Below are 25,817 nucleotides of genomic sequence, written 5' to 3' on the forward strand. Positions count from 1 at the left end.
GCTGGGGGACATGGATATGGCTGGGGCACAGCTGGGGACACAGCTGGGGATGGGGACACAGCTGGGGAGAGGGGACATGGCTGGGGATGGGGACACAGCTGGGGGGGCACGGCTGGGGAGAGGGGACACAGCTGGGGGACATGGATATGGCTGGGGGCACAGCTGGGGACACAGCTGGGGATGGGGACACAGCTGGGGGGGCACAGCTGGGAGACATGGCTGGGGAGAGGGGACACGAGTGAGGGGACATGGCTGGGGGACATGGTGATGGGTAGGGGTCACAGCTGGGGGGACACGGCTGGGGGACATGGATATGGCTGGGGGCACAGCTGGGGAGAGGGGACATGGCTGGGGATGGGGACACAGCTGGGGGGGGGCACAGCGGGGGAGAGGGGACATGGCTGGGGGACATGGATATGGCTGGGGGCACAGCTGGGGGGACACGGCTGGGGGACATGGATATGGACAGGGGACACGGGTGGGGGGGACACGGGTGGGGGGACACGGGGATGGATGGGGGGACAGGTGGGGGACATGGCTGGGGGTGGGGGATACGGGTGGAGGACATGGCCATGGGTCACAGCTGGGGGACATGGCTATGGACAGGGGACATGGGTGAGGGGGCACAACTGGGGACAGGGGACACGGGTGGGGGGGACACGGGTGGGGGGACACGGGGATGGATGGGGGGACAGGTGGGGGACACGGCTGGGGGACAGAACCGGGGACACAGCTGCAGGCAGGGGACAGGTAGGTACGACCGTTGGGTGTGTGCAACAGTGCGCGTGTAAAGCCCCACACGCGTCCATGAATGATAGAACCCGCGGGGAGAAAAGGGGACGCTGCCCCTTTAAGAACAGCCCGGGGGGGGCGGAGCGACGCCTTGAAGCTCCACGAGTGGGCGTGGCCTAACTCTGTCCACGCCCCCAATCTCGCCCTACTTATGCGCATGCGCTTTACCCCCTCCTCCTTTCCCGCGGTGGGAGGGGTAAGAGCGTGGGTGACGTCATGCGCGTGCGCCCGCGGCGGCGCATGCGCGGCGGGGCCCGGGGCCTGAGCGGGCCGCGCGGAGCCTGCGGGCGGTGGGCGCCGCCGCCGCCGCCATGTTCCGGTATCAGGTGAGCGGGGAGGGGGCCCGGAGGGGCGGGGGGGGGTGGGGTGGGGGGGGGTGCGCCGGGCCGGTATCGGCCCGGCGCACCCCCCCACCCCCCCCCGCCCCGCGGGCTCCCCCCCCCCCCCCCCGCGATGAGGACGCGTTGCCGTGGGGCCTGTGGGAAAAGCGAGCCGGTGTTGGGGATCGGTGTGGCTCACGGTGGAGGGAAACGTGTCCCGGGAAGGTATAACGGGCTGGGGGTGGGAAAGCGGTGCTGATCTCCGTTTTCGCTTTTCCCAGTCCCTGGAGGACTGCCCGTTGGATGAGGATGAAGATGCTTTCCAGGCCCTGGGGGAGGAAGATGAAGATATCGACCAGTTCAACGATGATACGTTTGGAGCCGGGGCTGTCGGTGAGCGCGGGTGAAACCCCCGCCCCGAGACACCCCCCTGCCCCCCAAACCCCTCCATCCCCCGGTACCGTGCACGTCCCCTTCACCGCGTATCCCCCACAGATGACGACTGGCAGGAGGCGCACGAACGGCTGGCGGAGCTGGAGGACAAACCGGTGGCAAGCAGGGAGCAAGATGGACCCGGTGGTGAGGAAGCGGACCTGCTGGGCGAGCCCGAGGACACGCTGGCGGAGCGGCTGACCAGGCTGGTCATCGACAGCGAGCTGGAGGACCCCGCCATCATGCAGGCCGTACAGACCCGGGCCCCTGCGCAGGTCGGGAGTGGGATGAGGGAGGGGAGTCGGGGTGGGCGCAGGCTCGGCAGCGCCATGCTGACTCGCCGTTTGTTTTCTAGCAGCCTGGAGGGTTGAACTCCAGTATCTGGGACAGTACGGCCGTCCTGCGGCGCATCCGGGGGCCGCTTCTCACTCAGGTACGGTGCTGGGATGCGAGCGGCAGCCGTCGTGGTTTTCCTAACGCCCCCGCAGCTGTGAGCTGGGCGCTGAGGGGCGAGTTGTGCCGTATCGCTGGAGGCTCATCGGTGCTGGGGAGCATCTCCGGATCAGCCTGGGACAGCGGGGCGTTCTGCTCGCCTCCGGCTGGGTCCGCGTGGCTGCCGTTTGCCTTGTTCCTAGACCCTCCTAGATACCACTCCCTGTCCCACCTCAGAGGCTGGAGAGCCGGGGCGGGGGGTTATCGCTGATCCCGGTGATGTCTGGGAGACATCGAGGCTCCCATCAGGGTTTGGGAATGTCAGTGCCTCAAGGCAGAGGATTTTTTGTTGTTGCAGTTTTAATTAAGACTCAGGCTTTTAAGTGCAAGTGGAGCGTGCCACGCGGCCAGCCCTCTCCTGGCTCCGCAGGGCTAAGGAGGGCTGGGAACCCTGCGCGGCGGTGACACCGAGCGTTCCCACGCCGTGCTCAGGCAGTGCTGTCACTGCAAACGGGTGCCTTGGCAGTGACGTGGGCTCCGCAGGGCGGGCCTGGGGGTCCCCAGGAATCCCCGCCATTGCGTGGGGCTCCCGGGGAAGTGCGGTGGAGGAAGGGTGTGGCTGTCGCATCCTGGGAACGTCCCTGGGACACACGTTACCGGTCCTCCCCGTCCCAGTCAGTGATTGTTATCCTGGGAGGAGCTTTCTCTCCCCTTCCTCTTGCAGGAGATGCCATCAGTGTCCGTGCTGGACTACGCTTTGCCTCAGAGACCCCCTCAGGCTCGAGAGGAAGAGCGAGACCCCTCTGAGCGGGCGCTGCCCCGGCGTTCGTCGTCCCCTGTCATCGGGAGCCCCCCCGTGCGGGCTGTCCCCATCGGCACCCCTCCCAAGCAGGCTGCCGTGCCCAACTTCAACCAGCAGGTACGTGTCCGCCCCTGCCAGGCCTCCTCTCGTGGCTCAGAGGGCGCAGGCTGGTCCCCGGGGAGCTGCCGGGGTGACCGTGCTGCTTCCTTTTTCCTAGATCCTCTGTCCGAAGCCTGTCCACATCCGAGCTACCATGCAGCAGCGCTACCCGGCTCCTTACGGCGAGAGGATGTCCCCCAACCAGCTCTGCAACGTCCCGGTACGCAGCCCCCTCTGCCCCCTTCCTTGCGGGTGCTGACTCCAAAGCTCCGTTGCTGGGAGGTCTTCCAGCCTCCCCAGAACCCCCCCACGCCCCGTTTCTTTCCTCCCACCTGCAACTCTGGGCCTCGATGGCGCTGGACGCATCACCGTCACGCACAACCGGGCAGTGGCTTGTCTCTAGATCCGTAGCTTGGCCCGTCCCAGCCTGCCCGGGGCACCTCGGGGGTTCGTCTTAACGGCGTCACGTCTCCCCACTGTCAGCCGTGCCGGGGTTGTGACCGGGATCTCTCTTCCCTTCTCTTTCCCCAGAATTCCTCCCTCCTGGGCCACCCGTTTCCTCACAGCGTGTCTCCCGTCCTCACCCACCTGCAGAGAGCGCAGCTGCTCGGAGGAGCCCAGGTAAAACCCCCTTCGCTCCCCCCTGCGCTTTCCTGGCCCCCGCTGCGGGCAGGGTCCTGCCTTTCTCTCCAGGTGACCGCGGGAGCTGGCTCTTTATGGCTGTCCCAGACGCAGCCACCCCCCTTTTACCCCCAAATCCTCCCCTGCTGACTCGGGTGCCTTCTCTGCCCTTCCAGGCCGGCCGAATGTCCCCCAGCCAGTTTGCCCGGGTCTCAGGCCTGGTTGGGAGCCCCCTCCCCTCTGTCAATCCCAAGCTGCTCCAGGGCAGAGTCGGGCAGATGATGTCTCCGGCCAGTGGGTTTCGTGCCTTCTTTGGGGCTCCCCCCGCTCCACCTCCCTCGCAGCCGCAGCACCCGCCGGGCCCCGGATCCCACCTCCAGAGCCTGCGGTAGGTGCCGTCCCTTTCCCAGCCGCCTGCCCGCTCTCTGCGGCCGCTTCTGAGTCTTCCCGCTCTCCCCAGGCCCCAGCCCCAGATGTTCCGGCCGGACACAACCCACTTGCACCCCCAGCACCGCCGGCTCCTTCACCAACGGCAACAGCAGAACCGAAAGTGAGTGCCGACCCTGCGCCGGAGCTGGGAGAGGGGCTGCCTGGGGCGGGTTGCATCGCCCCTCCGCTGCGGGGTGGGTGTTGTGCTGCCGGGGCTAGCCTGTGCACCGCTCTCTGTCCCTTCCTGTAGCTCCTGTCTGCTCACGGGTGCCCTTCTTGCCTCCTGCCAGCCAGCACCGGAGCCTCAACGGCTCGGTGGGGGACCGAGGGGGCCACCGGAGCAGCCACCAGGAGCAGATGCGCAAAGACCCCTACGCCAACCTCATGCTGCAGCGGGAGAAGGACTGGGTGTCCAAGATCCAGATGATGCAGCTGCAGAGCACTGATCCCTACCTGGATGATTATTACTACCAGGTACCGGGGAGGGGGAAACGTCTTAATGCTCCCCAAGGGACCGGTGTCTTCCCGGCGTAGCGTTGGGTGGGAAGGGGATTCCAGTGCCGGGAGTGATGCAACGGGGGGAAGTGTTCCTGGATCCAGTCGTAGGGAACGTGCTGGAGGAGGAAGGCAGAGAGGGATGGGGTGCGAGGGAAGGGGAGAACCGCTTTCCTGGTTCTGGGCGAGATCTCCAGGGGTGAGGAGATGTTGGGGGACGCTGGTGGCATGGATTTGGAGGGCGCGGCTGCGTAGGACGGACGCCTGGCTTAGAAAATGGACCGGGGCTTGTGGGGTGGCTGGGAGCGTGGCTGGGGCGGTCGTCAGCCATACGGGAGGTGAAACGGGTCCGGTCCACTCGCTGCTGGTTGTCTGGGCTCTGGTGGGAGCTGGCAAGGAGAGGTGCGGACGGCGGAGATCCGTCTGCTCTGCAGTTGACAGAGGTTTTCCGAGAGCTGTGGGTGAGCTGGTCCCCAGTAGAGGAGAGGAACTGGTTGTGGCCGCAGCCGGGACATGAGTCAACAAAGCTCTGGCGTTGCGAAAGAGGCGAACATTGGCCTGGGTGGATGGGAAGAGCGCGTGAACACCGGTGTGGGAGGTCCCATCCGTCGTGCTGCCCAGCTTAGGCATGGTGGTAACTGGAGTGTGCTGGGAAGGATTGGGAGCTGGGGACCTCACAGGGAGAGTCGATTCGTCATTGTTTGGATTGAGAAAGAGAGGGTTGAGGAGGAACCTCGACCTCTGTAATCTCGAGGGATGATAAAGAGGAGGATGCAATTGTTCCCTCGTGTACTGGGGGAAGAACTGTTTTTTCCGGGGTCTCAACCTCTCCTCTCCCTCCTTCAGAATTACTTCCAGAAGCTGGAAAAGTTGTCAGCAGCGGAGGAAGTCCACGGTGATGGTCCCAAGAAGGAACGCACTAAACTCATCACGCCTCAGGTGGCGAAGCTGGAGCACGCCTACAAGCCAGGTAAGCATTCCTTTCCCCACGCAGCCTGGGCCGGAGATAAAAGGAGGGGGGGGGTGTGAGGTGGGGTCGGGCCCGGACTGACTCCCTTTGCTTCCCTTCTCCCTCCTTCCTGCAGTGCAGTTTGAGGGCTCGCTGGGGAAACTCACGGTCTCCAGTGTGAACAACCCCCGGAAGATGATCGACGCGGTGGTGACCTCCCGCAGCGAGGATGACGTGAGTTCCGACCCTGCCTCCCTTCCGACGCGGCCCTGCGGCTGGCATGCAGGCTGCCCGCAGCCCTGACTCGTCGTCCCTCCCCGGCAGGAGACGAAGGAGAAGCAGGTTCGAGACAAGAGGCGCCAGACCCTTGTCACGATTGAGAAGGTGAGTTTTAGGGGGGACCACCGCAGCCCTCGGAGGTCTGCAGTGGGGCACGAGGCGGGCTGGGGCGAGGGAAGGGCCAGGGAGACTGCGGCACGGTACCGATGAATTCCTCCGGACATCCAACCGGGGACAAACCAGCGCTCTGTGGTAGCTGAGGTCCTGCTTGCGGGAGAGGGGGCGGCCCTGGAGCAGAAAGGCTGGGGCTGGGAACCGGCCATACCTTCACCCTGCCCCAAACCAGCCCAGACGGGCTTTGCAGGGTCTGTCGCGGACCCGCAGCCGTAAGGCAGTAACACCTCGGCGCTCCGTCCGCTCTCGCGCTGGCTCCGAAGGAGGTTTTGAAGTGATCTGGGCCAGGAGACGCGGTTCCTGTAGCAGCAAAGGAGATGGGAGGGTCCTGGATCTCTGCGGATCCCGTAGCAGATCCCTGCGCCCTGCTGTGATCGCCGTCTCTCCCGCAGACGTACAGCCTCCTCCTGGACGTGGAGGACTACGAGAGACGCTACCTCCTGAGCCTGGAGGGCGAGCGGCCGGCCCTGATGGGCGAGAGGAAGCAGAAGATCTGTGATATGTATGACAATCTGAGGGGGAAGGCACCTGGGCAGGAGAGGTGAGCAGGGGTGGTGTCTGTGACTCGGTTGCTCTCGGGAGCTCAGACAGTCTCTGGGCGCTTGCAGCTGCTGACGGTGGTTTCCAGGGACCCAGAGAAGAGTTAAATTAACTCTTCTGGGGGTGCGTTGGGGACTGGGGGCTGAAATACCCTTTATTTTTTTTCCTTTTCCTTGCGATTTGTTTTTTTTGGCATTTTCCCCTCCCCACGTGATCGCTCGCCGTGGTTATGATCCTATAACAACTTCCATCCCAGCAGCTTGGTCGGGTGTTAGGAATAGCGTGTGTCCGCCCGGAGCTCCGTACCCTGGCACATCTCCGGGTGCCTGCTTTTTCAGTCTGTCACCTCTTGCCTGACCTGTAACCTCCGCTGCACAGCTGGGCAAGGAAAGGACACAGGATTTCAGTGACTCCGCGTGTCCCGGGGTGCTCCTAGCTGAGGTTCAGCACCTTTTTCTCCTCCTTGACAGGCTGAGCGACGACCACTTCATGCAGATCATGTGCATCCGGAAAGGGAAGCGTCTCGTTGCCCGGATCCTCCCCTTCTTGTCACCCGAGCAAGCGGCCGATGTACTCATGGCGACGGCCAGAAACCTGCCCTTCCTCATCAAGAAGGATGCTCAGGACGAGGTGAGGTTCCAGGGGCTGGGGGGGTCCTCCTCGCTCGCTGTGAGGCAGGGAACTGGAGCCAGATCTCCTCTCCTGTGCGGGGAAGACGGCAAATGACATCGTGGGCCTTAATGACGGTCGTTTCTGCCTCCCCTGGGAGGCTGCCGGAGGCGCCTGGGGAGGCTGCAGGAGCTGTGAGCTCCTGGCACGGCACAACCCAGCTTCGCCGGGAAGGAAGCGGGGAGGGGTTTTGATAAACGGTGCCTTTGTTTAATGAGCCCGGCACTTGGCCGAGCGCTTGTCTGAAGGGCTGCGTCTCTGACTCATCGGGTGACAATGGGAGACTCCATCTTCCAGAGATGGAGAGCAGAGGCCAGCGTCTTCCGAGGGACGTGCTCTCAGCTGTCTTCTGCAATCGTGTTTTTTAGATAGGCCACACAAATGGAAGCATCCGCAAAATAACTCCTCTCTCCGCAGGTGCTGCCCTGCCTGTTGAGGCCCTTCTCGCACGTTCTCTACCACCTTCCCTTGGGGACGGTCACCAGCCTTGTGCAGCAGCTAACGAACCTACCTCAGAGCGCGACCGCGTCGGCGCCCACCAACCTGCACCTCACTGCTGTGCTCCAAAACAAGGTGCTCCCCTGCTCCCCTCTCCCTCGCTCTGCTCCCCCCGGCACGGGTGGGACCGTCTCATCCCTCCCACCCCGGCAATTCCTGATGTCTCGGCGTAAATTGGGAAAGCAGCGAGTTCTCCGGCAGCTTGCCGGCGCTGGATGGCAAAGCTGGATGCTGCCGTGGTGCAGGAATGACACGGGAACCACAGGCTGCCAGCTCCTGGTGTTCTCCCCTTCCCTTGCTGATTAACGAGGGGGTTTGGCACATTAATTAGCTGGCTGGGCTGGGACTCTGCTGCAGTCTGACAGCCCGCGCTCTCGTCTGTCCCGCTGGGCCGCAGATCCCCGCGGGAGGGCCGCTTCTCTGCGGTGGGTTTGTGAAAACGTCCCTCTGAGCTGGGCAGGGAGTCGTTTGTCGCTCGCGCAGCCATCCGCAATGCGTGCCGTGACCTGGGCCCATAAACAGCTGCCTCCTCCTCTTCCTCAGGGGGCTGCAAAAGCAGCCGGGGATCTTCCCGGTCCGTGGGAGGATTGGGAGGCAGAGGTGATTCTCGGAGGGGAAGAGCGGTGGGAGGAAAACTCGCTGTGCCCCACTGCGGGGATTTCCTCATGAGGCACGGCAGCCCCCAGGAAGCCAGCGGTGGCTTGTGATGACACTGGTGGGACATCTCCTCCCTGACACCCTTCCTCTGTCTCTCTCCGCAGTTCGGCCTGTCCCTGCTGTACTTGATCTTGAGCCGCGGGGAGGAATTGCAGAGCTCGGACGCCAACACGGAGCTAATGCAGGACAACCAGTGGTGAGCGCCCGTCCTCGGCCATGCCTCGGGCTCGGGGGAGAGGCGGCGATGCCCGTCGGGGGGTCGGATGCTGCGCCGTGCAGGGTCTGAAGGACTTGGGAGGCAGAATTGATGAAGAAAGAGGTTTAATTACGGTCTCTCGGCAGCAGCACTGGAAACAGCCACGGTGCTGAAGGAAAGAGAGAAAGGCAGGCCCGAGGCAGAGGGAGAAGGCGGTAGATATGGCTTGGGACGTGTCGAGACCAGTCCCTCAGAGGCGCAGGGAAGCTGTCACGCCTCAGCTGAGCGGCTGTAGCGCTTTTAGCCCGAGCAGATACGAGATTACTGAGTCTCGCTTAGCCTGTGGCACAAGGTGCGTGATATGGCGTTAACCGCTGTCCCCCGCCCCGGGGGCTCGAATCATCCCCGCAAGCTCCTGCGCCCACGGCACGTCGCCGCGTTACAAGCGCCGGAGTGGGGAGAGAAGGCCGGTCCTCGGTGGGCCCCGCAGAGCAGCCAGGGCGTCTCGGTGCAGGGGGCACGGTGAGGCTGTCGAGCGCAGGCAGGACCCCGCAGGGACACAGCACCGTAGCCCGGGGTTCCCCAGAGGGGAGTCGGAGAGTCCCTGGCTCGCCGAGCACGTGACAGCTCTTATCTTTCCTTTCTCCTGTGCTCCTCTCCGGCAGGACGGAGCTGATGCTCGTGGCAACCCGGGAGCTCCTGCGGATCCCTCAGGCGGCTTTGGCCAAACCGGTGTCCACCCCCTCGAACCTGATCTCCCTCTTCTCTCGCTATGTCGACCAGCAGAAGCTGAACCTGCTGGAGACGAAATTGCAGTAAGCGGCAACCCTTTTCTCCCACCTCAGCCTGGCCGTGTCCTGCGAGGGGACCGGGAAAGGGGGAAACCGGGGGCAAGGGGAGTCCTCTGACCCCTCCGCTGTTGTTCCCCGGTACCAGCTTAGTGCACGGGATCCGGTAGGAGGGCTCCTCGCTGGCACCGGAGTGTTCCCAGAGGATGGATGGATGGACGGATGGATGGAGGGCAGGCGGTTCCTTCCCCCCCGAACACACACCCCACCCCACCCCCCTCCCCGACGCCCGGCCTGGCAGGAAGCGCGACTCCCACCCGTGATCCTGGCTGGGGGGGGTGGGGGGGGCTCTTTTGGCTGCTCCCCGCCCTCCCCCACAAAATGCTGCGTCTGCCTCCTGCGCCTGAACGCCCCCCAGCCCCCTCCGCTCCCCCCACAACGGCTGCTGCTTCTCCCCCCACACACACACGCACACTACTGAGCAAGGCGAGCGCCCCGCTGGCCCTGGAAAGGGGGGGCTGCAGGGCTGGGAGAAACCCCCCTGCTTCATTTATGGGGTGGTAGGTTGCCCCCCCCCCCCCCCCCCCCCCCCCCCCCGGGTCCTTCCCCAGCCCCCATCAAGCACTGAGGTCCCGTCCCTGCCCTTCCCCGGCCGTACACACGAGCGTGAGTGCACGCGCACACAGTTTTATCTTTTTTTTTTTAATTTTTTTTGCACACTTGCCTTGTCTTCCCGCCAGTCGGCTCCTTTCCTCGCCTGCACCCCCACCTTCCGCTCCCCAGCAGCTCCGTGCTCTGCCCTCCCAATAATCCAGGGGGATTCTGCTGTTCTGCTCCTCGGGAATGCGGTGGGGTTGGAATTTTACCTTTTTTTTTTTTTGGCTTTTAAAAAAAAAAAAAAACAAAGAGATTTGCACATGTAGGTATTTTACAACCAGTAACTCCTCCCTGGCATTAACCGGCTCTGCTCCCCAGCCCCCCCCCACTTTTCTCGGCCTGATCAAGTGGAAAGTTCATTTATTATTTTTTTTTTCTTTGTGCTTCCTCCCCCCCCTTTTTTTTCTTTTGGTTTTTTTTTTTTCTTTTGGTTTTTTTGATTTCTGGTTAATGAAAATAAAGTTTCTAAATTTACATTTTTATAGGGTATTGTAAATAAAGATGAATTGTATACTGCCGGGAGTGTGGCCTCTCCTTCTCTGAGGGGGACGCGGCACAGGCACCCCCTCCTCAGCGAGCACCCATGGGTGCCTGAGGGGGTGCCCCCCTGTCCCGGGGGCAGGGTTGCGGCCCTGGGTGCTGCGGGGGAGCGCGGCCCTCGCCCCCCTCCCTGCCCTGCCGGGGCCCGGGCCCAGCCCGAGGCCTTGAGGCGCTGGAGCAGCCCTCGCTCCCCCCCCCCCCCCCCCACCGGCACCGGTCAAAGGTCAGAGGTCACCGCCCCCCTCCCGCCCCGTGCCAGGGTACTGTCTCGGCCAATGGCGGCTCGAGCAGTGGGAGGAGCCTCGGTCGTGGGATGAGTCACCGCTACGCCGAGCGTGCCCTGACGTCAGTGAGGACAGACGGACCGAAGGACCGGTGAGAAAGCGTGGGAAGGGTCGCACAGCCTCGCGGTCTTCGGCGCAAGCGCGCTAGCAGCCAATGGGACCGCAGGCACCGCCCAGCGCTGGTATCGGCACCAATCCGCTCCTCGGGGCGGTGCGCACGGAGGCCGTCGCCGCCAATGGGACGCGGCCGGGGGCGGGGCGGGTGACGCTAGCGGGGCGGGGAGGTGGGGGGGGGGGTGGTGGCGGCGGCGATGGCGGAGCTGCGCTCGGCGGCCGCGGGCCCCGGCCCGGCGGTGGCGGCAGCAGCGCTGCCCGGCCCTATGGCCCTGCCCGCGGCGTCCGGTGCTGCCCCCGCCCTGCCTTCACCGGCAGCGGGTGGCGGGGCGGGCCCGGGGGCGGGCGCGGCAACGGCGGCGGCGGCGGCGGCGGCGGGCGGCGGTTCCGGAGCGGGCGGTGCCGGGTCCGGTTCGGCGCGTGAGGGCTGGCTCTTCAAATGGACCAACTACATCAAGGGCTACCAGCGCCGCTGGTTCGTGCTCAGCAACGGGCTCCTCAGCTACTACCGGTACGTACCGGGGATCCGCCCCGGTTTCGTCGCCCCCGGCGGGCCCCACTGCCCCTCGCCCCCTCCCTGCGCCGCGGGGGGCTCCCCCGTGACCTTGGGCCCGGCCCGTTGTTCCCACCGCGAAGCCACGGAGAGGGGGGGCGGGATGTGTGCGTGGTTCCCCCCCCCGCCCCAGCCCCACACCGGGGAGGCCTCGGTGTCGCCCCCGGTACCGGTTGGGGAGGGGAAGGGCTGGCACCGCCCTGGTACCGGGGCTGTTTGCGGGAGGGGGTTCCCCTGCCCGCTCCCCCCCTCCCCCTGGCCGGGTCTCGGTGTCTCACCGAGCGGCCCCTCCCGGGGGGCACCGAGGGCCGCCCCCCCCCGTGACCCTGATCTGAGGCGGGGGGAACCGGGCTGGCGGCTCGGTAGGGGCAGGGGGCAGCGGCGTTACCAGCCCCCTCCGCACTGTGCTACCGCCTGGTCCCCGAGGGGACACCTGAGCCCGGCCGTGGGGGCCCTGGCCCTCCCCAGCCCTCCATTATTCATGGGGGAACCGGAGCCCGCAGGCAGCTGCCAGCTCCAGTTACAGCCCAGCGGGCGGGGGGAGGCCCTGGCCCCCGGGCCGGGCTGGGGGTGTCCCAGGCAGCTCCCTCACCCGGCAAGCCCGGGCCCGGTGACGTGGAAGGGGTGTGCCAGGCTGGCACGGCCTCGAACCACGCTGGGGACTTCACCCTTCTCCCGGGCCGGGCTGGAGGCACCGAGGGGAGCGCGAGGGGAGCACCGTGGGCCCCGAGGCCGCTGCTGAGCCCTGCCTGGAGCCGGGGTGGGGGCTGCGGACCCCTCCCTGCGTTCTTCCCCCAAAGCAGCACTGCCAGTCTCTGTCCCGTTCTGGCAACAGCGGTGAAACCCCACGCCGGCTGCTTGGCAAAACCGCCGGGGGCTGGAGCCGGTGCCCTATTAATAGCCTTGCCTGTGGGGGGGGGGGGGGGGGGGGGAATGCCAGGCCCCTCCACAGCTTCCCCCCCCCCCCCGCCCCGAGGTCTCGGCTCCCCTCCAGGCTATGGGGCATCTCCAGTCCCCTCACTGCGGTCCTGTCCCACCTCCCCACGGTGCAGATCCAAGGCGGAGATGCGTCACACCTGCCGTGGCACTATCAACCTGGCTACGGCCAACATCACCGTGGAGGATTCCTGTAACTTCATCATCTCCAACGGCGGAGCCCAGACCTACCACCTGAAGGCCAGCTCGGAGGTGGAGCGGCAGCGCTGGGTCACTGCGCTGGAGCTGGCCAAGGCCAAAGCCGTGAAGATGCTGGAGGAATCAGGTAGGACCCTCGTGCCGGGGTGCCGTCACAGCCGCCATGTGAGCTGGTGTGCGTGTCCCCAGCCCCCCGGGGCCCAGCAGCATGCGTCAGCCCGCTGCTATACCCATGTGGGTCCTGCTCTGTGAGCCCAGGAGCTGTTTTGCCCCCACGTTCCCTCCCGTTCCCAAGGCCCCTTTGCTCATCATCAAACGCAACCTGCTTTTCCCCGTCCCTCTCCCCTGCCCAGCTGGGGTGCTGTGCAGGGACAGCGGTGCAGCACGTGGCCCGGGATGCTGGCAGCTGCTCCCCGAGCGGGGTTTGGATGCCAGGCGCCTGCTGCGGCCGTGCCAACGCAGAGCCGGCTTCCCCATTGCCCGGCTTCGGCTTGAGGAGCCACCAGCAGCCTTGGCACACGCTTTCTTGCTAGCGTGACCGCTTGTGTGCCAGGAGATCGGCCATCTGCTCCGAGCTGCTGCTCCCTGCCGTGCTCTGTGGCCGTGGCATTGCTGTTCAGGATGCTGTAGCGGTGGCCAGGAGCACCCCATGTGCGGCTCCCAGCCCTCAGGGATTTGGGGTGCCCTCCTGCTGTGCCTGTCCCGGCAGCCTCGCGGGGCCACGCTAAGTTCCCTTCCCGCTGGCAGATGACTCTGGTGATGAGTCGGTGTCGCAGACGGACAAGACGGAACTGCAGAGCACGCTGCGCACCCTGTCCAGCAAGGTGGAGGATCTGAGCACCTGCAATGACCTCATCGCCAAGCACGGCACGGCCCTGCAACGTTCACTCAGCGAGCTGGAGACCCTCCGGCTGCCGGCCGAGAGCACCGAGAAAATCAAGCAGGTGAACGAGCGAGCCACCCTCTTCCGCATCACCTCCAACGCCATGATCAACGTGAGTCCTGTGGGGCAGGGCAGGGCAGGGGGGGTCCCGCAGGGGGGCTGTGACCCCCTCACACAGACCGTGCGCTAACGGGGCACCGTTTCCCCGCAGGCCTGCCGGGATTTTCTGATGCTGGCCCAGACCCACAGCAAGAAGTGGCAGAAATCGCTGCAGCACGAACGGGACCAGCGCATCCGGCTGGAGGAGACATTGGAGCAGCTGGCCAAGCAGCACAACCACCTGGAAAGGGCCTTCCGTGGCGCTACCGTCCTGCCCGCCGGCACATCCGGCACCGGCGGCTCCGCCAAAGGTACCTCCGGGCCGTTGGGAGCCCCTGCGCCGCGTGTTGGGGGCCGGTTGTGGGCGAAAGTGAGCGGCAGCGGCGTGAGACGGGGCCGACGGTGCGGGACAGGGATAGGGGAAGCTGACAGCACCGTGCGCGGGGTAACCCCCAGCTGCTTCCAGCCCCTTCCCTGAGGCGGGCTCAGCTTCCTTCACATCGCTGACCCCAGCGATCGCTCTGTCCGGTCTCTCCCGCGCATCCTTGCTCTGCCCCCCGGCTCCTCCTGAGCTTTGTTCTGGCCCCCCTTGGCACAGCAGGGGTGGTGTGTGGCCCCTCGCCTGGCTTGGGGTGATGGGGGGACCCTCCAGTGTCCTGCTGCGGGAAATTGGGATAAATCTTGAACTCAGTGCCTCAGCTGCCCTGTGTCCCTCCCCTGCCCCCCCCCCCCCAGATCCGTGCTGCCCTGCGAAAGGAGACCTGAGTGACGAGGACGATGACAATGAGTTCTTTGACGCCCCGGAGATCATCGCCATGCCAGAGAACATGGGCCACAAGTGAGTGTTGGGGTGTGGGGCTGCCCCCTCCCACCCCACGCCCCACTCAGGACTGACTGTCCCCTCTCCTTCCCCCCCCCACCAGACGCACTGGCAGCAACATCAGCGGCACCAGCAGCGACATCAGCCTGGATGAGCAGGTACGATGGGGGGGTTTTCTGCCGGCAGCGTGTGCCGTGGAGGGACAGGGCTGGCGGGGTGCCCCGGTTCCCGTGGTGGGGGGTCACAGCCCCCCTTATCTCACCCCCAGTACAAGCACCAGGTAGAAGACACCAAGAAGGAGAAGAGAACGCACATCCCCTACAAACCCAACTACAGCCTCAACCTCTGGAGCATCATGAAGAACTGCATCGGGAAGGAATTGTCCAAGATCCCCATGCCAGTGAGTGGGGACGCAGGCCGGCGGGGCTGGCGGGTGGGCACCCCGAGACCTCCCCCCCCTCTTACCTCTCTCTCCCCTACAGGTGAACTTCAACGAACCCCTGTCCATGCTGCAGCGCCTGACGGAGGACCTGGAGTACCACGAACTGCTCGACCGGGCGGCCAAATGCGAGAGTTCGCTGGAGCAGTTGTGTTACGTGGCCGCCTTCACCGTCTCGTCCTACTCCACCACCGTTTTCCGCACCAGCAAGCCCTTCAACCCCCTCCTGGGGGAAACCTTTGAGCTGGATCGCCTGGAGGAGAACGGTTACCGCTCCCTCTGTGAGCAGGTATCGCCGATCCCGCTCCTCCGGGCCCACCGACCCGCTCGGGGAGGCGGCCGACACTGACTTGTCCCCTCTCCCGGCCAGGTGAGCCACCACCCGCCGGCCGCTGCCCACCACGCCGATTCCAAGCACGGTTGGACGCTTCGCCAGGAAATTAAAATCACCAGCAAGTTTCGGGGCAAATACCTCTCCATCATGCCTCTGGGTGAGCTCCGCGGTGCCAGGCATGGAGGGCAGGAGGGAGGATATCTGCTGCGTGTGGGAACGGGGCAGGTTTGGGATCACCGGAGTTTCCGTGGGCCAGGTAGGCGCCAGGGGATTGTTCCTAGCGTGACTTCCCCCCCCCTCAGGTACCATCCACTGCGTCTTCCACTCTTCTGGCAACCACTACACGTGGAAAAAAGTCACCACCACCGTGCACAACATCATCGTGGGCAAACTCTGGATAGACCAGGTGGGATGAAACCCCGGTGACGGGGACTCACCGGGAACCCTTTGTGCCGGTCCTGTACAGAGGCGTGGAACCCCCGTCGTGCCTCAGTTTCCCCTGCCGCTGCGGAAAGGGCCGTGGGCCGGATCTGACCGTTTCCTCCTTCCCTCCACAGTCGGGTGAAATCGAGATCGTTAATCACAAGACGGGCGATAAGTGCAACCTCAAGTTCGTTCCTTACAGCTACTTCTCGCGGGACGTGGCGAGGAAGGTAGGGGTGCGGGGAGGCTGGGAGGGTGGCGTGGGGCGCACTGGGGTGCCCCTGGCTCCTGGGTGTCCCGATTCAGGCTGTCCCCTGTCCCGGCAGGTCACCGGGGAGGTGACAGACCCCACGGGAAAGGTGCATTTTGTCCTGCTGGGTACCTGGGATGAGAAGATGGACTGCTACAAGGTGACGCTGGGTGCCGGGGACAACGGAGCGGAGGGGCGGCAGAGAGCCCATGAGGCTGAGGAGAGCCGGGTGCTGCTGTGGAAGAGGAACCCGCTCCCGTGAGTAGGGGACACGGGATGAGGTGTCCCAAAATCCGGTAGGGGGGGGAGCGGGTGTGAATCCCACCGGTGGCGGAGCTGAGTGTCCGTCCCTTTTCCCCTGGCGTAGGAAGTACGCGGAGAACATGTACTACTTTTCGGAGCTGGCGTTGACGCTCAACGCGCCGGAGAGCGGCACGGCACCCACGGACAGCCGCCAGCGCCCCGACCAACGCCTGATGGAAAACGGCCGCTGGGACGAAGCCAACGCCGAGAAGCAGCGGCTGGAGGAAAAACAACGCATCTCCCGCAAGAGACGCGAGGCCGAGGCCGCAAAGGCCACCGAGGATGGTAAGGAAGCGGCCCGATGGCCACCACCCCCCTCCCTCCCTGGCCCCGCGGCCCTCACCCCCCCCTCCCTGTGCCCCCCCAGGTACCCCCTGCGACCCCTACAAGCCGCTTTGGTTCGAGCGCAAGAAAGACCCCGTCACCCAGGAGCTGGCGCACGTCTACAAGGGCGGTTACTGGGAGAGCAAAGAGAAGCAGGACTGGACCTTGTGCCCGGACATTTTCTGAGCCGGCGAGGGGGACACACACACACATACACGCGCGCGTGAATGAAGGCCAGCCGGCTCGCCAGGAGAACCGCTACGCCGAGTCGGCACCGTTCGGCGCTTGCCGCAGCCCCGTCTTGTCTGTCCGTCTGTCTTAACCGCCCCGTCTGTCCCTACACGTCGCCACGAGCGCCGGCTGTGCTCGCCTGCCGGGGTTGCCTTAGCCGATCCGCGCTGACCTTGATGCCGGGGTGGGGAGCGGGAGCCAGCACGGCCCCCCCACCCCAGGCCCGCTCGGTGGTCCCCCCGTTATCCCACACTCGTTCATGGCCACGGCCCCTTCCCCGCTGCAGGAGCGACAGTGCCCTGGGCAGCCCCCCCCGGGGGGGGCGGTCAGCATGGCCCCCCGGGGAGGGCAGGGGCCGGCTCTGCTTGGCGGCGGGCGCAGCGGGGCGAGCCCGAGGCTGGCCTTGGTCTCTTCCCCCCCCCTTCTCCCCATTTTCATTTCCCCTTTGCCCCCAGGGTATTGGGGTGCGGGGTGGGGGGGCAGGCTCTGCCCTGCAGCCTGTTCTATAGGTGTATATTATATATATGTAGAGAGAGACCGGGGTTCCATTCTCCTCCTGCCCGTGGCTCTGCAGTGCCCCAGGGGAGTGGGCACTCGGCACCCCTGGGGTGTCCCCCGGCCCCCCCCCGGGGTGTCCCCCGGCCGTGGGGTTCCCCCTCGAGGTGCCTTCCCTGTAAGTTTAGGACAAGGGGGGGAGGTCCTGGGTTTTTTGGGGGAGGGGTGGGTCTCTCCCATCCAGCTCCGGGGCCCCTGCATCCCCAAACACTACAGAGGCCAGGAGCTGTGCTGTGGGGGGAGGCTGTGGGGGTCTCTGCACTCCAAAACCTGAAAAGTGGGGGTGTATGATGCCTTTTTTTCTTTTTTTTTTTTTTTTTTTCTTCCAGGAAAACAACTAAATTAAAATCTGTGAATGCCCCAGCCTGTCTGCGCCTGCTTTTGGGGGGTGGGGGTGGTGGAGGGTGGTGTGTCTGATCCTTGGGGGACCCTCTGCTCCTGGGGACCCTTTTGGGGGAAGCTGAGTGCTCACCCAACCCCTGCAGTGGTCCTGCACCCCAAAAAGGGGGGGTGGCACCGCCCGAGCAGGGACTTGAACCCTGGACCCTCAGATTAAAAGTCTGATGCTCTGCCGACTGAGCTACCCGGGCAGCTCCTGGTGGGGGGGGGGATGCCTGGGGGGGCCACATGCTCCCCAGCCTTCCTCCTCCTCCTCCTCCTCCTGGATGTGCAGCACTGTGGGGTTACTGTGTGCCCCCCCCCCGATCCCCACGGCCACCCCGTGTTCCTGGAGGTCCTCAGGTGCCACCTTGCCCCCACCCCGCACCGGGGGACAGGGCTCCTTGTCCCCATTGCCTGGGTCCTGCTGCCCCAGGACCCTCTGTGTCCCCCCAACACCTCCCATGCCCCCCCCCCCCCCAAAATGCCCCTCAGGCCCATGGGGCACTTCACCCACCCACCCACACCCCCCTGCAAGAAAAGGGACCCACGGGTGGCCAGAAGTGAGGTCAAACCCACAGGGACACTTGTCCATGGAGGTTTAACTGCAAGAGGTGACCCCATAACTTTTGGGGCTGACCCTGCAGCCCTTGGGGCTTATCTCACCCCACCACCACCACCCGTGCTGGCCCACGGGGGTCTGTTCTGGGGGTCCCCGTGTGTCGTTGTCCCCCCCCCCAGCAAAAGCAGCGACTCTGGTGGGACTCGAACCCACAACCTTTGAATTGCCGCCCCCGTTAGAAGTCCAACGCGCTCTCCCTTGCGCCACAGAGCCACGCCCGGCCCCCCCCCCAAGACCCCCCACGGACAGGGGCACCCCACGGACACGGGCACCCCGCGGTGGTCCCGGGACCTGGCCCCAGGCTGGGCTCAGCCCTGGGCTGAACGTGGTGGGGACCAGGGGGGAGGGGAGGGGTGGTGTCCCCCGTGTGTGCCCCCCCCCCCCCCCGCCCGGGTCCCCCCTGCTGGATTTGGGGGGGCTGGGGGCTCCCCCCCAGCCGGCTCCATGGTGTAGGGGTGATCACGTCTGCTTTACACGCAGAAGGTCCTGGGTTCGAGCCCCAGTGGAGCCACCCCACGCCCTGACGTGGCTTTTTGGGGACCCCCTTTTGTACCGGGGGGGTACCCGCGCGGGTCACCCAGTCGAGGGGGGTGGGGTGGGTGGGGACCCCCCGAGGGGGGCACATCCACGGGTGGGGGGGGTCCCGAGGGGGTGACATGGTGACACGGGTTTGGGGGAGCAGGGCACGGCCGTGTCCGTGTCCCCCCACCTCCGTGGGCCCCAGCCCTGCCTGTCCCCACGGCACGTGGGCCCCCCGCGTGCTGATTGGCCAACTGGCGCGGGAGACGTGTGCTTATTGGCCAGCACGTTGCTCTCTGCTGATTGGTCGAGCCTATGCCTTCCCTCATGCTGATTGGACAGTTCGTTTGGGCAAACACCACCGAGGGTTGCTATTTCCCCCGTTCATTGGTGTGTGCTGATTGGCCAGCCGGCTTGGGGATGCTGATTGGTCGGCTGGCTGCAGCAAGTCAGATCATCCAGCCAATGGCAGAGCGCGGGTTGGCAGCCGGTGCCCTGCCCTGCCTGCATCCCTTGAGCCCTGCCTGCACCCCCTGAGCCCTGCCTGCACCCTTTGAGTTCTGCCTGCACCCACTGAGTCCTGCCTGTACCTGCTGAGCCCTGCCTGCACCCCCTGAGCCCTGCCTGTCCCTCAGTGGGGTCCCCTGGCACTGCGTGCCTGCAGGAGCACAGACCACCCTGCCTGCACCCTGTATGCAACCTGCTGCACCCTGCCTGCACCCTGCCCATGCCCTGCCTGCACCCTACATGCAACCTGCTGCACCCTGCCTGCACCCTGCCCACACACTGCCTGCACCCTACATGCAACCTGCTGCACCCTGCCCACGCCCTGCCTGCGCCCTGCCTGCACCCTGCCTGCCCCCCCCTTCTCCCCGTGCTCCCCACCCCCCCACCCAGGACCGGCTGCGTGGGTGCCGTGACCGAGCTCACCGCGGGGGGGGGGGGAGCAGCCACCGTCCCTGTCCCGCGTGGGCCCCCCCCATCCCCCAGGCACTGCCTGTGCCCCCCCCCCACCCTGCAGGCAGAGCCACCCCACGTCCCCCCCGGGGCCCCTCCCAGCCACCACAGACACTTTCCTCCGGCGCTGACCAAGGGAGTTTATTGGGTCCCCCCAGCCCCCCCCCCCCAGCCCTGCCGCCACCCCCGGGGGGTCTTGGGGTTGGGGGGTTGGGGGTGTCTCATGTCTGCAGCTGCGGGCTCAGCTCCAGCTGTTCACTCTGAACCCTAATGCTGGCAGAGAGGTTGGGCCGGCTGAGGGGGGGTCCCCTCCCGCCTCCAGGCGTCGTTACCGGGATGACAGCATCATAACGAATTCTGCGGGGCGAGGGAGGAGGGCGTGAGGGGACCCGGAGCTGAGCCACCCCTCGCAGCCCCCCCACAGCCACGTGCCGTAGGCATGGGGGGGCTGCAGGGAAAGCAGGGGCGGGGGGCCCTCACCATCGAAATCCACGTGCCCGTCCCCGTTGAGGTCCACGTCCTGCAGGATCTCATCCACCTCCTGCGCCTTCAGCTGCTCCCCCAGCAGCGCCGCGATGGCCTCCCGCATCTCCGCGCTGCTGATCTCCCCGTCCCCGTTCACATCGAACTGCGGCACCCGCACGTTGAGGGTCACCCTCCCCACCGGCCCCACCGCCCTCCATCCAGGCCCATGGTCACCCCCTGGTCTTCTTGTAGTCACCCCCATGGTCACTGTCCCCCCATGGTCATGGTCTCCCCAAGGTCATTGTCCCCTCCGTGCCTCTGGCCACCTCCATGGTCAACGTCCCTCCACAGTCACGGTCACCCCATGATCTTCCCATGGTCATCGTCCCCTCCATGAGCGTGGTCACCACCACGGTCATTGTCCCCACCATGGTCTTTCCAGTGTTGCTGTCCCCTCTGTGCCTGTGGTCACCCCCATGGTCATGGTCACCCCATGGTCCTCCCATGGTCATCATCCCCTCCATGAGCGTGATCGCCACCATGGTCACCGTTCCCCAGTGGTTATGGTCTCCTCATCGTCTCCCTGTGGTCGCTGTCCCTGCCATGCCTGTGGTCACCCCCATGGTCACCATCCCTCCATAGTCATGGTCACCCCATGCTCTTCCCATGGTCACCATCCCCGCCATGCCTGTGGTCACCCCATGGTCATTGTCCCCACCATGGCCTTTCCAAGGTTGCTGTCCCCTCCATGCCTGTGGTCACCCTCACAGCTGTGGTCCCCCCCGTGGCGGTGGCCGTACCTCACGGAAGGCGATTTTGAGCTCCCTCACGCCCACCATGTGGGCCGTCTCCTCCCGCAACTTCGGCCCCATCATCTGCACAAAGTCCTCGAAGTCCACGCGGCCACCCACTGCGTGCGGGAAAGGGACAACCTCAGCGCCCCACGCCCCGTCCCCTGCCCCTCCGGCCCCCTCCCCAGCCCCATGGCAGCCAGCCCCACGCTCACTCCTCATCTTGATGTGCTGGGAGATCTCGATGAGCTCCATCTCGGTGGGCATGTACCCCAGGGTGCGCATGCAGGCGCCCAGGTCCTTGTAGCTGATGTACCCGTCCTGGTCCGTGTCGAACTCCTTGAAGGCATCCAGCAGCTCTGCCAGCACACGCGGGCACACGCCGGCACACGGACACCGTCAGGCGTGGGGGGGGTCCCCCAGGCACCACGCCACCCCAGAGCAGGTCCCTCCCTGGATGCGGTGCTGTGGCACGTGGCCCCCTGGCACTGCGCCCCATGGTAGACCCCTCCATGGCACGTGTCCCCCTGGCACTGCACCCCATGGTAGACCCCTCCATGGCACGTGTCCCCAGGGCGCTGTGCCCCATGGCAGATCCCTCCATGACCACGTGCCCCCCGTGCTCACGGCCCACCCCAGCCCCCCGTGCCCCCCCAGATCCCCCCTGCTCACCATCCAGCTCCTCTGGTGACAGCTCCCGCTCCTGGGATGGGCACACACGGGGTGGGGGCAGAATCAGACCCGGCTCAGCCCCAATTCCCCGCCCCCCCCCCCCCCCCCCCCCCCCCAGCAAACCGTGGTGTCACCTTCGTTAAGCGTGGGCCAAAATTAACTCCGGCGGGAGGGATTAGAGGGATTGGAGGCAAAGCCCTGCCCTGCCCCATGCCTGCGCCCCCTGCCCGCCCTGCCCTGGTCCCCCCGAACCCCCTCTCCTACCACCCACCCCGGGGCTGCCCCAGCCTGGGACCCCCCAGGCTCCGAATGGGATTTGCCCAGCACCCATGGGTGCTGCTGAGGGTGCTCCATACTCCTGGAGTTGAGGTGGGGGCACAGCATGTGTCCCCCCCGAGGAGGACTGCTGGCTCGGCTCCCCCTTCCCAGGCTGTCCCCCTGGGTGTCCCCCCCATCCCCAGCACCCCGGAGGGTCCCCAACACCACCCCCCAGTGCTCCGTGTCCCCTCCATCCCCGGGGTCCTGCAGTGCCCCTGACCCTGTCCCTGTGCCCCCCACGTCCCCTCCATCCCCGGGGTCCGCAGAGCATCCCCAACCCCACCTTCACTGCTCCTACATCCCCTCCATCCCTGGGGTCCCGGAGCGTCCCTGACCCTGTCCCTGTGCCCCCGTGTCCCCTCCATCCCTGGGGTCCCGGAGCGTCCCTGACCCTGTCCCTGTGCCCCCGTGTCCCCTCCATCCCCGGGGTCCCGGAGCACCCCTGACCCTGTCCCTGTGCCCCCGTGTCCCCTCCATCCCCGGGGTCCTGGAGCGCCCCTGACTCTGTCCCTGTGCCCCTGTGTCCCCTCCATCCCCGGGGTCCCGGAGCACCCCTGACCCTGTCCCTGTGCCCCCGTGTCCCCTCCATCCCCGGGGTCCTGGAGCGCCCCTGACCCTGTCCCTGTGCCCCCGTGTCCCCTCCATCCCTGGGGTCCCGGAGTGCCCCTGACCCTGTCCCCCCGTGTCCCCTCCATCCCCGGTGCCCCCGCCCGGCTGTCCCCACCTTGCCGAAGACAGTGTTGAGGAAGGGGGAGTAGGTCTTGGCGGCGGCGGCGTGGGGGTCCCCGGGGCCCTTCTTGCTGTTCTTCTGCCCGTGGCTGCTGTGCCGGGACTCGGAGCCGGGGCTCTTGGTACCCGGGGTGCCGCCGTCTTCGGGGGCTTTGGGGGTTTTCTCACCCGCCTCCCCCCCTTTCCCCTTGCCTGGGGCCTCCGTGTCCTTGGGGGTCCCCTTGTCCCCCCGGGTGCGTGGCATGGGGCCGTGGCCGAGTGGGCAGGCAGGGAGCAGGGAGCGGGACCCGGGGGCAGCCGAGCCTTAAGGAGGAGGCAGGGAAATCCTCTTTCGCCCCGACGTGCCCCCCCCCACGGGCTCGCTGCACCAGGGCAGGGCAAAGCCAATTAGCGGTGATTAACGACAGGAAACGGCCACCGGCACTCTTCCACGGCCTCGCGTGGGGCAGAGCCGCGCGGCCACGGCACCCCCAGACACCGGTGGGGTCCCCGGCGACATCCCGGGGTCACCCTATGAGTCCCTGCGCCGGCACCCCCCCACGTCCCCGACACTGGCACCCCACGGCCACCACCCGTGTCTCCAGCACCCCCCCAAGTCCCTGACACTGGCACCCCACATCCCCCCCCCCCCGTGTCCCCAGCCCAGACACCCATCCCCAGCACGGGGCCCCGTTCCCCCCCCCCAGCAGAGCCGTGACAACCGTGGGTGCCGTGGCGGGTGAAGGCCCCCGGCCCCCCCCCCCCCGTGTCCCCGCGATACCATCGGCCCCGCTCAGCAGCTGCAGGGCGGGTGGCAGCAGGAAGCCAGCGCATGACGGGGCGATGCCATCGGGGAGATGCCATCGCGGGGACACCGGCCCCCCGCACGCACCCACCGGCATGGCCACGGCTGCATCCCTGCCCGGGGGGACTCCCCGCTGCCCTGGGACCCCCAACCTGCTGCCCCGTGGGGGGCCAGCACTGGGTGGCCGCTGGTGAGAAGGGGGTGTCCTACCCCACGGCTGCCCCCCCCCCGCCGCCCCACGTCACCATTGCTGAGCAGCGATAGCGGGATCGCTTCCAGTCTGCCTGCAACGGCTGCCCTGCCCGATCACGGGCAGCAGGGTCCCCCTGCCCACCCCTACGCCAGGTGGGGAAACTGAGGCAGGGCTGAGGCCAGCCCCCAGGGTCGTCCCCCCAGAGCTCCCCGCAGGCACAGAATCAGTGCCGGGGGGGGGGGGGGGGTGTGAGAGAGATTTTGGGGGGGTCACTGCCCCCCAGATGGCTGGATAGTGGGCAGAGCTTCAAAAGTGCAGCCCCTCCCACCCGCTTGCGCATATAGGGCACCCCACAACCAGGCACCCCCCACCCGCCGCCTCCAACCGAGCTCTCCCAACGATTAAGGTAGGTCCTACACTATTTACTGCCCTGGACCCCCGGGGCAGGGGGTGGTGGGGTATCCCGGGGCTCAGCCGGGGCACGATGGACTCGGGGTGGGCACAGGGTGGCACAGCTAGTGGGGGACAGGGATGCCGCAGGCCATGGGAGGCATGGGGGGGTACCCCGAAATGAGGGTGGGGCAGGAGAATGCCACGCTGCGGTGGGTCAGGGAGCTCTGGGGGGGTCACGGTGTGGTGCTGCAGGATGGGGTGACACGGGAGGAGGTGACACTGGAAGGGGTGACACTGGAAGGGGTGACACCCCTTCCCGCAATCCCGAACCGCCCGTGCTGCCCACAGTGCTGGAGCCTGGGCGATGGAGCCGTCAAACGTCACGTCGCCCCCCACCCTGTCCCTGCCGCCCCCCGGCACCCTGCCGTGGGACGGGCAGCTGCTGGTGGCCTGCGCGGCCGTGGGGCTCCCTGCCAACGCCTTCACCCTCTGGCTGACGGGCTGGCGCCTGCGGTGCCGGGGACTGGCCGCCTTCATCCTCAGCCTGGCCTCCTCCGACTTCCTCTTCCTCGCCAACTCGGTCCTGCAGATCTGGTCGGTGGCCCACGGTCACCAGTGGGTGCTGGGCACCCCCTTGTGCCGCCTCCACCAGTTCCTCTACGGTTTGGGCTACTACAGCGGGCTCTTCTTGCTGGCAACCATCAGCCTGGACCGTTGCCTGCTGGTAGCCGCCCCGCTCTGGTACCGATGCCGGCGACCGGCCCGTTTACCGGCGGCGTTGTGCGTGGGCGCCTGGCTGGTGGCGGGCTGTTGCAGCGTGCCGGACGCGGCGCTGTCGTCGGCCGAAGAGCTGCTGCCCGGCGTGGCGGTGTGCCGTAGCGAGAGGGGGAGCTGGGAAGTGCCGATGCGCTGGCTGGAGGTGGTGGTGGAGGGGCTGCTGCCCTTCGGCGTGGTGGTGGCTTGCCACGGGGCCGCCCTGGTGCTGGCCCGGTGCCGGCACGGTCAAGGCGGCCGCCCGCCCACCCGTTTCCAGCGCATCGTGGTGGCCACGCTGAGCGCCTACGTGGTGCTGCATCTGCCCTTCCAGGTCACCCAGCTGCTGCAGCTGGTGGCCCCCAGCCCCCCTGGCCACCTGCTCTACCTGCTGGGGCTGGCCTTCAACCTCGGCAGCTGCCTCAACCCCTGCCTGTACCTGCTGCTCGGCTCCCGCGCCTGCCACCGCCTCACACGCCTGCCGCGGGCCGTCCTCGCCTGCGTGTCACCCGCCGCCGTCACCCCCGTGCCACCTGCCGCCACCACCCCCGTGCCACCCGCTGCCACCATTGCCGTGCCACCCACCACCGTCACCCCCGTGCCACCTGCCGCCACCACCCCCGTGCCACCCGCTGCCACCATTGCCGTGCCACTCACCACCGTCACCCCCGTGCCACCCACGACCCCCGTGCCACCCATGACCCCCATGCCACCTGCTCCCGCAGGGTCCCCACGTGCAGCTCCGTGACCCCTCGTCCCCATCCCCACCCGTCCCGGCTGTGGGGTGGCACACAGGGCTGGGTGTGCCCCCGTGTCCCCGCTGTGCCCCCGCCTGGGGAGGTCCCCACGCGTGGGTCGAGCACCGTGCACACCCACGCAGGCAGGGGGTCAGTGGGGCACGGCCACCCACGGGGACACGGCGTGGGGCTGGACGGGCTCAGTGGATGCCCACGGGGGACCTGTGCACGGCCACCGCGCGAGGTGCTGGCCCTGCCCCACGGGGTGACCGTGCCCCACGGGACCCTGCCCCACGGAGTGACCGTGCCCACGGGGTGACCGTGCCCCACGCGGTGCCGCAGTGGTTCGCGGTGCCCCCGCTGCCCCCGGTGCCGTGGCGGCTCCCGCCGC

The 25,817-nt window shown here is 66.7% G+C and overlaps 4 protein-coding genes and 3 non-coding genes across 9 annotated transcripts; 4 read left to right on the plus strand and 3 right to left on the minus strand.

Annotated features, from left to right (window-relative positions):
- Positions 1-1,020: 1,020 nt before the first annotated feature.
- PATL1 (PAT1 homolog 1, processing body mRNA decay factor) lies at positions 1,021-10,346 on the plus strand. 2 transcript variants are annotated; one of them, XM_054827056.1, is made up of 19 exons: positions 1,021-1,118; positions 1,394-1,505; positions 1,608-1,819; positions 1,900-1,977; positions 2,701-2,895; positions 2,996-3,097; positions 3,409-3,498; positions 3,675-3,886; positions 3,959-4,048; positions 4,218-4,401; positions 5,269-5,392; positions 5,508-5,605; positions 5,696-5,755; positions 6,217-6,365; positions 6,835-6,994; positions 7,451-7,606; positions 8,293-8,384; positions 9,050-9,199; positions 9,321-10,346. In XM_054827056.1, exons 1-19 carry the CDS (start codon positions 1,104-1,106, stop codon positions 9,340-9,342), a joined length of 2,301 nt encoding a protein of 766 aa, XP_054683031.1. In that variant the 5' UTR covers positions 1,021-1,103; the 3' UTR covers positions 9,343-10,346. The 2 variants fall into 2 exon arrangements, with proteins under 2 accessions (XP_054683031.1, XP_054683032.1); XM_054827057.1 differs by having other exon boundaries at positions 1,903-1,977.
- A 608-nt stretch (positions 10,347-10,954) lies between these two features.
- Positions 10,955-17,472, plus strand: OSBP (oxysterol binding protein). The gene is made up of 14 exons (XM_054827055.1): positions 10,955-11,278; positions 12,373-12,581; positions 13,202-13,449; positions 13,549-13,747; positions 14,172-14,274; positions 14,360-14,414; positions 14,525-14,656; positions 14,739-14,984; positions 15,066-15,186; positions 15,332-15,435; positions 15,587-15,682; positions 15,779-15,960; positions 16,070-16,290; positions 16,373-17,472. The coding sequence occupies exons 1-14, from the start codon at positions 10,965-10,967 to the stop codon at positions 16,513-16,515; spliced, it is 2,373 nt and encodes a 790-aa protein (XP_054683030.1). The 5' UTR covers positions 10,955-10,964; the 3' UTR covers positions 16,516-17,472.
- Positions 17,473-17,632: 160 nt separating this feature from the next.
- On the minus strand, positions 17,633-17,705 carry TRNAK-UUU (transfer RNA lysine (anticodon UUU)). The gene has a single exon. It is a non-coding gene; the product is annotated as a tRNA-Lys (tRNA).
- A 538-nt stretch (positions 17,706-18,243) lies between these two features.
- TRNAR-UCU (transfer RNA arginine (anticodon UCU)) lies at positions 18,244-18,328 on the minus strand. The gene is given in 2 exon segments: positions 18,244-18,279; positions 18,292-18,328. It is a non-coding gene; the product is annotated as a tRNA-Arg (tRNA).
- Positions 18,329-18,553: 225 nt separating this feature from the next.
- On the plus strand, positions 18,554-18,626 carry TRNAV-UAC (transfer RNA valine (anticodon UAC)). Its single transcript has one exon. It is a non-coding gene; the product is annotated as a tRNA-Val (tRNA).
- Positions 18,627-19,792: 1,166 nt separating this feature from the next.
- Positions 19,793-23,015, minus strand: LOC129207105 (calcium-binding protein 2-like). Of its 2 annotated transcripts, none has more exons than XM_054827545.1 (6): positions 22,562-23,015; positions 21,520-21,550; positions 21,063-21,206; positions 20,857-20,966; positions 20,072-20,195; positions 19,793-19,948 (listed from the first exon to the last, which is right to left on the minus strand). In XM_054827545.1, the coding sequence occupies exons 1-6, from the start codon at positions 22,808-22,810 to the stop codon at positions 19,920-19,922; spliced, it is 687 nt and encodes a 228-aa protein (XP_054683520.1). In that variant the 5' UTR covers positions 22,811-23,015; the 3' UTR covers positions 19,793-19,919. The 2 variants fall into 2 exon arrangements, with proteins under 2 accessions (XP_054683520.1, XP_054683519.1); XM_054827544.1 differs by having other exon boundaries at positions 20,072-20,219.
- Positions 23,016-23,857: 842 nt separating this feature from the next.
- On the plus strand, positions 23,858-25,527 carry GPR152 (G protein-coupled receptor 152). Its single transcript, XM_054827804.1, has 2 exons — positions 23,858-23,949; positions 24,285-25,527. Exon 2 carries the CDS (start codon positions 24,301-24,303, stop codon positions 25,435-25,437), a length of 1,137 nt encoding a protein of 378 aa, XP_054683779.1. The 5' UTR covers positions 23,858-23,949; positions 24,285-24,300; the 3' UTR covers positions 25,438-25,527.
- The last annotated feature ends 290 nt before the right edge of the window (positions 25,528-25,817 follow it).

Source organism: Grus americana, chromosome 5 (genome assembly GCF_028858705.1).
Source record: "Grus americana isolate bGruAme1 chromosome 5, bGruAme1.mat, whole genome shotgun sequence".
Taxonomy (NCBI): domain Eukaryota; kingdom Metazoa; phylum Chordata; class Aves; order Gruiformes; family Gruidae; genus Grus; species Grus americana.

Excerpts from the sequence above, each read along its gene's own strand:
- LOC129207105 (XM_054827544.1), bottom strand. The coding sequence starts at position 22,810 with ATGCCACGCACCCGGGGGGACAAGGGGACCCCCAAGGACACGGAGGCC. Across the intron at positions 21,551-22,561 it reads TCAACACTGTCTTCGGCAAG|GAGCGGGAGCTGTCACCAGA; the intron begins GTGGGGACAGCC and ends TGCCCATCCCAG. Across the intron at positions 21,207-21,519 it reads GTCACCAGAGGAGCTGGATG|AGCTGCTGGATGCCTTCAAG; the intron begins GTGAGCAGGGGG and ends GTGTGCTGGCAG.
- OSBP (XM_054827055.1), top strand. The coding sequence starts at position 10,965 with ATGGCGGAGCTGCGCTCGGCGGCCGCGGGCCCCGGCCCGGCGGTGGCG. Across the intron at positions 14,275-14,359 it reads CCAGAGAACATGGGCCACAA|ACGCACTGGCAGCAACATCA; the intron begins GTGAGTGTTGGG and ends CCCCCCCACCAG. Across the intron at positions 16,291-16,372 it reads CGCAAAGGCCACCGAGGATG|GTACCCCCTGCGACCCCTAC; the intron begins GTAAGGAAGCGG and ends GTGCCCCCCCAG.
- GPR152 (XM_054827804.1), top strand. The coding sequence starts at position 24,301 with ATGGAGCCGTCAAACGTCACGTCGCCCCCCACCCTGTCCCTGCCGCCC.
- PATL1 (XM_054827056.1), top strand. Across the intron at positions 1,506-1,607 it reads GTTTGGAGCCGGGGCTGTCG|ATGACGACTGGCAGGAGGCG; the intron begins GTGAGCGCGGGT and ends TATCCCCCACAG. Across the intron at positions 3,499-3,674 it reads AGCTGCTCGGAGGAGCCCAG|GCCGGCCGAATGTCCCCCAG; the intron begins GTAAAACCCCCT and ends CTGCCCTTCCAG.